Here is a 13,635-nt window from a genome sequence, read left to right on the forward strand (position 1 = left end):
GGATTGTGAACATAACCCAAATTTGTGTGTATATTCAATTTAATTCAATCTTTCTGTATTCTTGTATGTAGTTGATATTTATGTCCTTTCCTTATTTTGTTTACAAGTCCTGTAAATGACAACTTTGGCCCTGAACATTGCTGGATAGAGGAAGAGTGTGATAAAGTTATTACCAATAACTAAAGAAAGTATTTTGGGAAAGGGAAATGAAACCTTCACTTACTTATCAGATCAGCCTAAATCAGGAATGTCCAAAGTCCGTTTCATTTCATCAAATCCGGCCCTCTTTGAAAAAAGTTTGGGTACCCCTGGCCTAAAGTTTGGGTATCCCTGGCCTAAATGATCATCCTTTCATCTTTCTTACATTTTAAATGTTGTGTTTGCACCTGTCCTGCCACATTTTCATATCTCAGTTACCAAAAAACCAGTCTGATTGTCTTGATGTACCTTGACCCAATCTTGCCTTCCTCTTTTAAATAACTCAAGCCTGGAACTATTCCAGGTCACCTGCAACCAGGTATTATAAAAATAATGGCTTACATACGCTCTTTGAAAAAGAATAGATACTCTTCTAATCTGGTGTTCAGGTCATGAGTCAGTCTTAAGCAACTGCAACTGTGCAAGATAAATCCATTTCCTCTCTTTCTGAAGCAGTGGCTTCCTGGCAATATAGATATGACAAGGATTTTTATAAGGCATTAGACAATAAATTAAGAAAAGTACACATTGGAGCATAAAAACCAGTTCAGTGAAGTACAAGCAGGCACAACCTTCTAGTCAAGCATCACAAAATGTTCCCAAGTTTCAAGAATAAATTTGTGAAAATTAACAAGGACGAAAACAGACGTGAGCTAAATGAAAACCTGTGATAAAGGTAGATGGGGTAAAAGTGTATGTGATATTGCTCAAATTCTTCAGTAGCTGAAACTTCTGTGAGCTTCTACCCAAACACCAACTTTTCCTCTTGAGATGGATATTGTGCCTTTTACACAGGATAGCTCAGAGAGATAGCTCAGTTGGTAGAGCATGGGAGTCGTAGAGAGGGAGAGATCTCAGGGTTGTGGGTTCAAGCTCCAAGTTGGGCAAAAGATCCCTGCATTGCGGGCGGTTGGAATAGAAGACCCTTGTGGTCCCTTCCAACTCTACAATTCTATGATTCTATATACCTGTCAGCAATGAGTTTTGAGTACTAGTGAAGATAGGAGTCCGGGCAGCCAGCCATATTTACAGGATGCTATGTACAAAGCAAGTTCAGAAGTTCGACACTTTCATGGCGGGTCGGTTGTCCCGACTGCCTTTCCTTTCGATTTCCCCCAGCATAACCACCTTCTAAGCCCAGCCCCCCTCGTTCCTCTCTGACGAGGGTGGCTTGTCCCCGGAAGTACCTCCCCCCTCTCAGATTCATTACCTCCTGACAGCTCTTCGTCACCCTCCTCATCCGAGGAAGAACAACTGCTTATTAAAGGACCCTTCTCTCGGTAAGTTCCCATTCTCTCCTCCTTCTCTGGCTCCAGTTCCTTGACAATACCTGTGGCCTTTCTGAAGCTGAACTAAAGCTCCCATCACGGCTGACCATTGACCATGCTGACTGAGGTTTCCAGGAGTTGGGATCTAGTAACAGTTAGAGGGGCACAGGTTCTAGGGCGACAAGCAGAAATGCAGCAAGTGACATCATTCCCACCATTGAGGGCATACACTTTTAATCACACAGCTGTTAAAGGCATACAAACCTGGCAGCTGGAGGCAAGTAAAGTCAACAAGCCTTCCCCCCGCAGCTAACTGACACTATCTGTCCTGAGAGAAGGAAGAACATAGCAAGCAAAGCAAGCAAAAACAACAGCAGGGCCTGCTCTGATCAGACTGTCCCTTCCCTTGGGCCAACTTTACGTTTTATATCATTTATTTGTTTTAGTAAACTGCCTTGGGAGCATTGCCAAAAAATGCCATATATAAATACAACAAATGCATGAATAATAGTAATGACTGAAGCAAGCCACGTTCCACATATATTGTTGATGTAATCTTTGCTTGCAAGTTTTCCATTTCCACATATATATCTCTGTATTTCCACTTTCTTAACTGTTCTACAACTGCCAGTGGAAAGTGAAGTAGCTATATATTAATAACCAACAGGAATTATATTATATATTATGAAGGCTGTTTCACACTTTACGCACACCATGGCAGATGCATAAACTGTGTGTCAATGCGCTCAGGAGCTCTAATTTGCCGCAAGTCCCTGACATGTATACAATGGTTATTTATAGAATTATGCCTGTCAATCACACTTTTGTGTGTCTGCTACAGGGTGTACATGAGGGTAGCTGCTGGAAATGTGATTGCTTTGTAAAGTAGCTCAGACAGTAACACAGCTATTTGGCTTAGTATTGGAAGCTGTGAAGAAAGTTTGCATTGAGATCTCTACTAAAAGCTAATATACTTTGGTCTAGTGCTCAGAGATCAGAATGTACATCTCAAATCTCACAACAACTTTACTGACTATCTGTTTGTTTCTCGACTCAATTTAAGTGCTGTTTTTAAAGTCCTAAATGATCTGGGACAAGGTCATCTTAAGGACACCTTGCTCCCACAGAGACACGCCTGGACTTTGAGATCAGTCTTGTAGGCCTTGCTCTTGGTGCCATGATGAGGGCCTTTTCAATGGTAGCAGCATGGCTCTGGCACACTATTCTAATGGTACCGTGTCAGAACGCCCTCTCTAACCTCCTTTCAACAGAACTTAAAATTAAACTTTTTTTGCAGGCTTTCAGTGTTTAATTCTGCTACTGCCTCAATTCTGAGATTTAGCCTTAATTATATACAAATAATATGTGTGTTCTTAGCAGCTTATTTTAAATGATTGTTTTGTTTTGCACTGTACTTTATGTGTATCATAAGCTGTTCATTGTATGATTCTAAAATAATAGGATATAACCAATAATTATATTCAGCAGCATGGTCTAACAATTTAAAAAGTAAAATAGTTCAAAGCATTTTAAATTTGTACATTTACTCTGCCAACTATGCATCCTCACAAAATTTTATCTCCAAAACGCAGGCCATTTGACACCAAACAGCCTTTCCATCCAAAGAGCCACAGCACCAGCCTTCTTCTGCAGGTGGTGAAACCAGTCAATGTACCATTACTGCAGCTGACTTTCTGAGAGTACAGCCTCAGTTCCCAATCTCATTACCACACTGCGAATTCTTCAAGAGTAAAGGACCATTCTGGACTGCAGCCCGATGCAAGTTTAACCAACCTTAATTTTTAGGCCAACTGAAATCAATTATCTAAAAACATAGAACCTTTCTTGTGACCTCTGCAATTTCTTTATATGACATGACTGATTAGGACATGACTGATTAGGATTAGAAAAGGTGAATATTAATATTTTCTCTTTACTATTCAAGCACACTAACCTCCATTCCTTCGCTTTAGAAAATACCGTATTTTTCGCCCTATAGGACGCACTTTTTCCCCTCCAAAAATGAAGGGGAAATGTGTGTGCGTCCTATGGGGCGAATGCAGGCTTTCGCTGAAGCCTGGAGAGCGAGAGGGGTCAGTGCGCACCGACCCCTCTCGCTCTCCAGGCTTCAGGAGAGCCCCACCGCCAGCCCCACAAGCTCGAGGGACAGCGGGGAGGCGCAGCGCGCCTTTCCCGCTGTCCCCCGACTTGGTTAGAAGGCTGGCAGGGGGAGAAGCCTGCTCCTCCCCGTCGCCAGCCCCGCAACCTCGGGGGACAGCGGAAGGTGCAGCGCGCCTTTCCCGCTGTCCCCCGACTTGGTTAGAAGGCTGGCGGAGGGCTTCCCCCTCCTCCAGCCCCGCAAGCTCCCAGAGCGATGCCAAAGCTGCACGCAGTTTCAGCATGGCTCTTGGTCCCGTTCTGGGGGCTGGGGGGGAGCTCCGCTTTCCCCGCCCCCAGCCCCGCATCGCTCTGGGTCCTGTTCTGGGGGCTGGCGTCGGGGGAAGCCCAAGCTTCCCCCGCCCCAGCCCCGCGCCTGGGGGGGGGAAAATAAAATTTTCCCCTTTATTCCCCCCCCCCCCAAATCTAGGTGCGTCCTATGGGCTGGTGTGTCCTATAGGGCGAAAAATATGGTAGTTAACCCGCACTGCAATGTTCTGCATATTTATTCTGATAACTTGTTTTGTCAATAGCTATTTCTATAGTCATATAGGGCCATAAGAAGTTCACGCGTCATCTTGTTGTCAAATGTCTAGTTGAAAATACAAATAGTGCTTGGGCACAATTGACAAAGAATTGTACAATAGAATCATGTGATTTTAAACAGGTTCAACTAATTCAATGAATCCTGGTTTATTAAACCTATAGTGAATATGGAATTCACACCTCTGGATGAAACTTATATCTAGTGTAAACCTGCATCTGTTTTTCTATTTTCCTAATGTTGGTTCTTTTCTCTCTTTTGCCATGGTTTAGGACTTAAGCTAAATCAATAAAAATATCAGGGAGAGGAATGGTTATTTACCCTCAAACCATGGGAAATAGTACAGTGAATCAAGCACAATCTAGTTTGCAGAAAGTACGCCAACAAATGAGGATAGTTTATCAAAGTAAAAAGAAAAACAGATTGGCAGAAGCTGGGAAAAGCAGATGACTAAGCAACCTCTTTTGTAAACATACTCCCAGCTGTACTTTCAGCCTAATAGGAACTCAAGTTGTTGAGCAACAAGTTACCTTGCTCCAAGGTAACTAAGGCTTTAAAATGAGTATATAAACACACATGACTCACACACAAACCCCAAAACACAAGCATACTAGACGTTTATCTCTTAAAAACAAGAGAGACACCAAGTCTCGTTCCGGGCTGCTATATAAAGAGATCATGGGACTGCCAAACATTTGCTGAGAATTTAAAACTAAATTAATAGATGTGGTGAGTGGCACATTCCTGCTTGACCTTTGCATAAACTGCTCTCTAATTCCCCCCCCCCCCACACACACTCCATCTACAAATTGCCTTTACAAAAAAACAAAAAGGAGAAGGAAAGAAAAAGAGAAGACTTCAACTTATTTTGGGACACTTGAGTTCCAAGGGCCTACATGCATTCACCACAACATACATAGGCTCCATATACATTATCCCCATCCTTGAAGTAATAAAAGACACAGATCCTATTCGGAGTGTACAAGCTTAGGACCGTGTGTAAACACAATTTCCAATGTGCAGAGACAGAGTGATAAGTGGAAGGGACTGGGAGATACATCCTCAACACAGCCAGTGGAAGAGACTCTCACGAGAGGTGATGGACTCTCCTTCCTTGGAGGTTTTTAAACAGAGGTTGGATGGCCATCTGTCATACATGATCTAGTTGAAATTCCTGCATTGCAGAGGATTGGACTAGATGACCCTCGGGGCCACTTCCAACTCTACAATTCTGTGATTGCACAATTCTATGACTTATCTGCAGAGGACTATGGGGGAATAAAAAGGTAAAGGTACCCCTGCCCTTACGGGCCAGTCTTGACAGACTCTAGGGTTGTGCGCCCATCTCACTCAAGAGGCCGGGGGCCAGCGCTGTCCGGAGACACTTCCAGGTCACGTGGCCAGCGTGACAAGCTGCATCTGGCGAGCCAGCGCAGCACACGGAAACGCCGTTTACCTTCCCGCCAGTAAGCAGTCCCTATTTATCTACTTGCACCCGGGGGTCCTTTCGAACTGCTAGGTTGGCAGGCGCTGGGACCGAGCAACGGGAGCGCACCCCGCCGCGGGGATTCGAACTGCTGACCTTTCGATCGGCAAGCCCTAGGCGCTGAGGCTTTTACCCACAGCGCCACCCACGTCCCATGGGGGAATAGCACTAACTCAAATCAGACTGCTGAAGCTCAGTATGTTGATATGCCATCAGATGACCCAAACAACAACAACAAAATGCAGCCCAATTAATGACAGGACAGCAATGGATGAACACCAGCCAAAGGACAGGAAATGTCAATTCTTGATACTCTAGAAAATGGGACCATCTGTTTTCAAGCACACAGAAGCCTTGATGTTTTCAAATGTAAGACTAGAAGCCTACTATTTAGATTGCTATTCTGCATGATTCTAAGAGAGAAAATAAGAGAAGTTGACATTCCTAGAATGTCTGCAAAGTCAAATTTTCCTGTTACAAATGAAGCCATGGACAACAGCCACACAGATACTTCTAAGGACTGGTAAATGTGCAATACTGGGGACTGCTTAATCTATGTTATTAACCTTTGCTTAAAAGTATAACTAAAAAGAAATTTCTTCTCATTCTTTCTTCCTACTTACTAAGAGCAGAGAGAGAAAGAGCTAGCAAGTGGACAAAAAGCAATGCTACTCCCCTTTAAAAAGTGGAAAGGAAGGAAAATACCTCTTGGGCTTTATAGCGGGAAATGCACTGGGCCTTTGTTCCAAGAGAAAAAGTGACATTACACAACACCTTTGAATAAACTACTCTTGGCTTGGCTCAATAAAAATGCAATCTGAAGCAGTTTGAAGCCAATCTGCGACCAACATGGCATAAAGATTTGGGCACATATTTTGTAAGTCACAGCCAAAAAGAGATGACTACATTTCTTTAAAATATATGATGTCAGCCACTTAGATTAGAAAAATAATGGGACAGACTGTGATCTGTGAAACTGTCTTTCCATTCTGTTATTGTTAACTATCTGATACCATGAATATTTGATATACTCCAGCTGGTGCTCTTGCATGCTTCAGGCCTGGCAACAGATACTTCAACAAGTTATAGTTAGACAGGAACGATGGCTTCTGCATTTAAGATCGTTTAGTTATCCTTAAATAATTCAAAAGCAGGAAATCACAAAACAGTTTTTACCTCACAGAAATATACCATATCCTAAAATGCATAGTTTTGACATTTCACCGATATCTGTCCTACATCTAAAGCATGATTTTCAGGTGCCTTTTTGTTGCAATTAATACAAAAACTACTTTAGAAATGAGTGGGTGGGGAGAGAGAAAATGATGCATGTTCACAATCAAAAATACGGGTTTTCAGCTGCCTAGCTGCTCAAGAACCAAATAATTTTGACTAGCTATCCATCCCTATAAGAATTAGCTTCTAAAAACATGCTGCTATCACCAAGCAATCTGAAATATAGATTCAGTCTTGCAGCCAATTATCTTATTGGAGCAGTAATAAACTTTGGCTCTTATACGTGGCATTTTCTGGCATTTTCTGAAGGGAGTATAGATTTCTACAGAAAAATAAAGAGACCCCCACAAAACAGGAAATGATCTCTTACCAAAACTCTGTATTAATATTAGAATTCTTACTCCTGTATAATAAAATGTGGTTACCCAAATTAGCCCCCCTTTTAATATTATAATGATAAAAGTATTTCTCCTCACATGGTTACAATACCATTTCTATGGTATCAAGGGGTCTGGTTTGTTAAACAACACAACATTCAAAATTACTTTTATCAATATATTCATAAGAAATTCTGTCAGGTGCAGAGTCTGAATGCAGAGTGCTAAAGAAGGTAATCAACAGAAATTATTTTGACGAGAACCAAAAGAGTAATTAGCCTTTGCTTAAAGTGAGCTGTCAGCACTTGCTTCAGTACTTTTCTATTTCTTGCTAACAAAGAGGGTCTTCTACTGGGAAAATAAAGGCCAATTATAATGAAGCATTTTACGTCAGCAGGCAAATTTCATCTATGAGTGCCATTCTGAGTATGAAATTCCTCTGACATACAAACAAGATTTAGGAAACATAGGTCAAAATTATATTCTCAGAAAGACTTAACACAAAATAGATATGTAAATTCTTAAGTCTGCAGCCCTGTGTACACTGACACAACAGTGTCTCCAATGCAGTGAGATTTACTTCTAAAGAAATGTGAAACAGATCCAGTTGCAAAGCTATTGACAATAACTCTCTTTTCAGATACTGAGCAGATGCTTAAAATATTGCATTTATATGCCATTTTTGAGACTATAGTGAATTAAAAATGCTCACTGAGAGTTTTAGCTAACATGGGTTGCAACGAAAAATAGGCCATTGATTGGTGCTTTGGCTATCCTCCAAAGGGTGTGCGCGCATGAGCATGCATGTGCTGGGGAATGTGCACCCAGCACATACCACTGTGCTGAAAAATGGGTTGCAGGACTAGACAAGAAGCCATTAAGTTACCTTGATCCCATAAATATTCATAGCTGGAATGACAAGTAATTTAGCTAAGTTCTGTATTTGGAAAGTCCCTCCTGTTGGCCATTACAGTGAAACATGAGGTATAGAAGGTTGTGCAACAGCTTCACAGAGACTGAAATGCCCGCAAGAAAACTGTGGAGACAAAGCATTATCAATGACAACTTGCCATGCCTTCTCTCTGCCTTACACTCGGCTACATCTGGCAAAGCAGCAACTTAACGAAGGCGAAATAAGCTGGGGTAACTTGCAATGCGAGCACAGTGAGACACAGGTTATGAAGCTGCATTCAGTTGTGAGCTCGACCTGAAATATTCACGGACCATTGCAGCAGATTGTGGAATTAGGCAATTATGTTTATTCATGTAAGAACACTGCTGCAATAAGGAAATTAGCAGACCCTTAACCACCCACCACCCCCTTGTAATAAAAGTATGCTGCCTGTGATCGGTAACCACTTAGAGGTGGCCAGGTGCAGCCCCTGCTGCTACCACACGTGAACACATTCTCCCCATTCTGGAAGATGACAGCATGCAGATGCAAGCATGCGTTGCAATTTCCGCAGACGGAAACACAACAGAGGAGGCCACTGGTAAACTCTTCCTCTCTCCTGGCTGAAGAGATGCTCACATGAGCAGGGAAAAGGGATCAGAGCATGAGGATAGTTGAATGGCTCCCAATACTTATCTGCAAGGTTGCCCAATCAGTATCTGCTTGCACATTTCACAGTGCACATGTACTCCAGCATCCCAAGGGAAGAACCCTCTACCCTGTTGTGTATTTAAAAACCACTGTGCTAAGGGCCAAAATGGATATGCTGAGGGAGAGCTGTGATCAGGATCTCTAGTCCCACCCCCATTTCCTTCTTTTTATAACTAGTTAAAAACCCTATTCAAGCAGCTTCAGGTGGAAGTAGTGTTGAAACCTTTCATTCTGAACCAATTCCCTTGATCTATATCACCCTCTCCAACTGCTACTGGGGAGAAACCCGAAAACCCAGAAGCTCCAGCTTCTGTGGGGGTTATTGTTTTGGTTTCTTATTACGCTATGCATTCTTGTGTTTTTATATTGTAAACTGCCCTGTGATCTTCCAATGAAGGGCGATATAGACATTAAATTAATAATAACTATTGGCTGCCAGAATATACTGGCCAGTGAAATCATACTACAGTGGTACCTCCGGATGCAGACGGGATCTGTTCCAGAGCTCCAGTCGGATTCTGAGGTTTTCGCAACCGGAGGTGCCTGTTCTGCGCATGCGTGCAGCACGGTAGAATGCTTCTGCACATGGCAAAACCCGGAAAAATACTTCCGGGTTTGCTGTATGCGTATCCCGAAGGATACGTAACCAGAGGTGCTCATAAGTAGAGGCACTTTCTGTCTGGTTAATGACTATGTTCTCTGTCACACTTCAAAGCCGCCACATGATTTTTGAAATTCAGAACACTAATTTAGCTAAATATCCTACAGAATCTATTGAGGGAAATTTCTAAAAGCTTCTCTTAGGAAACGTGTGTGTCCTAAGAACATATTAATGGAATCACAGTTCAGAAAAGATACATGAACCATTGCCCTCCAGATGTCTGGGACTAGAACTCGCAGCACCCCTAACATCTGTATTGTGTGTGTAATTGCTGTTATTTTTTTAGATATGCGATTTGTGTGTTTGTGTGTGTGTTTATTGTGAAATCATCTTGAGATGCTTCATAGGAAGCAATATCAGTATCATCATCATCATCATCATGGCGGCTCCTAGTCATGTTGGCTATGCTCTACGCTTTGCCCCCAGAACTGGGGGCAATATGCTTCTGACTACCAATTGCTGGAAACTGCAGGTGGGGAGAGTGCTCTTTGCTTAGTTTCTGCTTGCATGTTTCCCATGGGCATCTGGCTGGCTACTGTGAGATGGATTAGATGAGCCACTGGCCTGATCCAGCAGGCTCCTCTTATGTTCTGAAGGGCGGCCGTTAAGAAAAAGCAAAGGTCCAACTATTTCAGTGCAACTATTTCAGTGCAACCAGTGCAATTCACAATTCTAAAGGGGATGCAACTAACAGGCAGAGTAGCAGGTCTGGCAGCACATTCCTTATGTAAGATGCCGCTGGAATGATGCTGGATTAAGATAAACTTTGAGCTACAAAAACTGCACATGTTGGCTGCTCTTACCCCTTGGGGCAAGTGTGGGAATATCAAACTAAACACATAGATGCATAAATCTAAAGAGCAATGTTCTTTATAACAGCTCAAACATATTCAGTGATGTAGAACTTCATAAATAAAACAAAGAAAATAATGTTAAAGTACTTAGATTAACAAAACTGTGGTTACATATTTGGACAAGTAATTGGAAAAATACTGTGTGTCAGAGATCCCATTTAAATAGTTTAATTAAGAAATAGTATCTTTGATGTATTCCAGCACCACTAATACATGTGCATGCATGTGTGTGTACACATACCTCTAGAAACAGACAAAAATAAAAAAAAGATTTTGCAATTATTTCTATGGTAAAGAATTACTTTTTCCCTCTCTCGTCTCCTAACTGTTAAGCACAAGTTGTTTTGTTTCATATGAAGAAATGTCAAAACTTTTTATATCCTTTTTGCTCTCAGTAAGATGGATCCACATCACCTATTACTGACTACTCCATTTAGCTTTCTCATTTTTAATTACTCTTTGAATACTGTGAAAGAATGTGCATGATTACATTATGGTTCAGTTCACAAGTAATGCTAAACCAAGCTATGGCTTAGTGTGAACGTGAGAGCCCCTGGACAGGAGATTGTGTCTGTTTTCCTCCTTTGGTCTTGCTGATTCTGCACTGCTATGAGCTCAGTCACTGTATATTATGCTCTAGGAGGCTTAGTTTGGTCCGAATCGAGTAAACACTTCCAGAGTTAGCACTAAATACTTCTGGTAAATGAGCCACCACAGCCGCTGGAGGGCTGTGAAATTTGTGCCCCAGGCTTTTTAGTCTACACATGTGCTATCTGAAACCAAAAGGACACATTGGTTGACTGATGTGATTTTTTTCTCAGCTCTCCTACCCCACTATCTAAAGGAGAAGGCATAAACAGGGGCAGTGCTGGGGAAAGCAAAGTTTCTGTGAGGGGAAATCGATGGACCAAGAGAGGAAAAACTCATGGAAGAGGACTGTTTTCTGGGCAAGGGAGCCGCAGTTCCAGAGAGAACAAAAGGAAAGCAGGGAGGGGGGAAAGCAATGACTATGGGGAAATTGGACTGCTGGAGAGAGAGGAGGAGGAGGGTTCGTGTGTTACTGCTGTGTTAGCAACCAGGGATGACCCAGGCAAGAGAGATAGTGTTCTGTTTTTAATTAGACCAGCTGCTTGCCTAATAAGAGATACACCACAAAAACAATGACATTTGCAGCTCAGTCTTCTTTTACATAAATAACTGATTCTGCAGGACTTAGTTCCCATGGTGCAGACTTTAGAGTAGATAACACTGTCCTGTAACCTCAATTCACCTTAGCCGACTAGTATAAGCTTTTGAGAGATAATTAAAAAGAGTGTTAGAAACTCAGATATATAAGCTAGGCACAAATGGGTCCTTAAAACAAGGTTACAGTCGCCAAAAGGGAATGTTTAGTTGTCATTTTTGGGCAAGACGGCTTTAAAGTCTTATTTTTCAAATGGTGGACTGACTGTGATTGATTCTCAGCTAAACATCTAGCTAGTTCAGATGACAACCTTGAACTAGGTTAAGAGCTTTGAGAACTTGAAAAGTCATTTGATCCAGGGACAGCCTATATATTCCGACCTCTTTTTCTTAATGGTGACTGCTCCTGCTCAGGCTGCACAGAAAAAGCAAATTTGATCCAGAAATTCATTCCAATTGTGCAGATAAAACATAACTGATGGAATTCTACAGTGTGGGGTGTTAGTGTGTGAAAACAGTCCAGATCCAATGATCCTCAGCCATGTACTTTCAGATGGTAGAGATGTCAGGCATCATTCTGGCACCCAGGCATCACCCAAATTAAGAGCCAAAGCCCAAGCATATGAAAAAAGCAATGTCCTCAAAAGTGCTATTCAATTTCAGGAGAGCTTTCCAAGAGTATCTTGTGGGTCCTGAGGGGGAAAGTAGCCCCATGGTAGTTCCTCTAACCACAAAACGGACGTGGAAATTGGCTGTGTAAAAGCTGGTGTAGGAAGAGTTAGTCATCATACAAAAGAGATCTATCCCAACACAAAACTATGTTTTCAGGAAAGATTAGAAATAGCAGACACTACAGTTTAAGCAAACACACACACCCCTTCAATTTTTATAACTGTGAAATGTAAGTAAATAATTAGGTAACTTGTCTTAAAGTATTAATGCTACTGAATATCATGGGAATTTTCACTGTTTCCCCCTAAATTGTTCTTTATGGTATGACCTGAGGCAGCTCTGCATTAAGAATGGACAAAAATGAAATTGAATTTCTAGGCAGTATTGAATATTTTATGTCAGTTTGAATGATGCTTACCCTGTATTGATGGAAATTATTTCTATCAGTGGGTTCTTTCTAATCTTTGGCAAATCCAATCGCGCTCCCCCCAACCGTTTTCCATTATCCTTTTTCTGACCCAGCAATCTCACAGAGTGACCTTCAAATAAAAGGGAAAAATGGTACCATTATACATAAAACTCATTTGTTTTAATATATTCTACTCAAATATTTTGCATTTTGTTAAACAAAAATAGACCCAGGAGTCTTCTGGTAACCAACAACTTACCAAGTAAAGGAAAAGCCAACATTAAAATTTGTTGTTGTTGTTATTATTATTATTATTATTAAGCTTAGCTCCTTTCATTATATCTTGTTCAGCTATTTGACAAAAGCAAGTCAATCCATTTTAAAAGCCAAATTCCCAAGAAACAGCATTTTGATTATAATTACTGTAAAAATATTACTATTGAGTTTAAGGGTGTTGTTGTTCCCTTTTGAACAGTATTAGACCACAAACCCAAAGTTCCAGGCAGTATGCTTGAACTGATGGGTGTCAGCTTGAGCAAGAATTTCCATTAAGTTCTCACAAAGTAATGCAAAAAGATTCGGATGAGGGAACATTTTCACAATTCAGCCCAGCTTGTTGTGCTTCTCACGTATAATACTACTGACATGTGAGCACTTTATTGGAATTTATGGCTCCATCTGTAGCTTAACTGAGCTCATTCAGAAGCAACTGCATATTGACTTCAAAATATTCAAACACAAATATTCAGAAAGCTCATTTTCCATAATTCTAGACACATAGTTTCAGGTCACCCAAATCAAAGTGAATGCTTGGGGGGGGGGGTAGCTTTGCAAAATACTGAGTTACAATTTCTAATTAAACGTTATTTAAAGTGTGTGTGTGTGTGTGTGTGTGTGTGTGTGTGTGTGTATATATATATATATGTGATTTCCAATAATGGATTGGAATTGGCACCTACCATGGTAATCATCATCAATCATCATCATC

General features: G+C 41.4%; 1 protein-coding gene and 1 long non-coding RNA gene across 8 annotated transcripts in view; one reads left to right on the forward strand and one right to left on the reverse strand.

Annotated features, from left to right (window-relative positions):
* Positions 1-13,635, reverse strand: part of CDKAL1 (CDKAL1 threonylcarbamoyladenosine tRNA methylthiotransferase) — a 230,579-nt gene that overhangs the window by 136,346 nt on the left and 80,598 nt on the right. For all 7 annotated transcript variants that reach the window (XR_013394002.1, XR_013394004.1, XR_013394003.1 and 4 more), the window contains one exon: positions 12,657-12,777. Coding sequence is in view for 4 of the 7 variants with exons in the window: in XM_077933233.1 (XP_077789359.1) it covers positions 12,657-12,777 (121 nt within the window). In the remaining 3 variants the exon portion in view is untranslated. The remainder of the gene's footprint in view (positions 1-12,656; positions 12,778-13,635) is intronic.
* LOC144328724 (uncharacterized) lies at positions 1,376-4,562 on the forward strand. Its single transcript, XR_013394006.1, has 3 exons — positions 1,376-1,478; positions 3,059-3,378; positions 4,440-4,562. It is a non-coding gene; the product is annotated as an uncharacterized LOC144328724 (long non-coding RNA).

The sequence above is a fragment of the Podarcis muralis genome, chromosome 8 (assembly GCF_964188315.1).
Source record: "Podarcis muralis chromosome 8, rPodMur119.hap1.1, whole genome shotgun sequence".
NCBI classification, from domain to species: Eukaryota; Metazoa; Chordata; class Lepidosauria; order Squamata; family Lacertidae; genus Podarcis; species Podarcis muralis.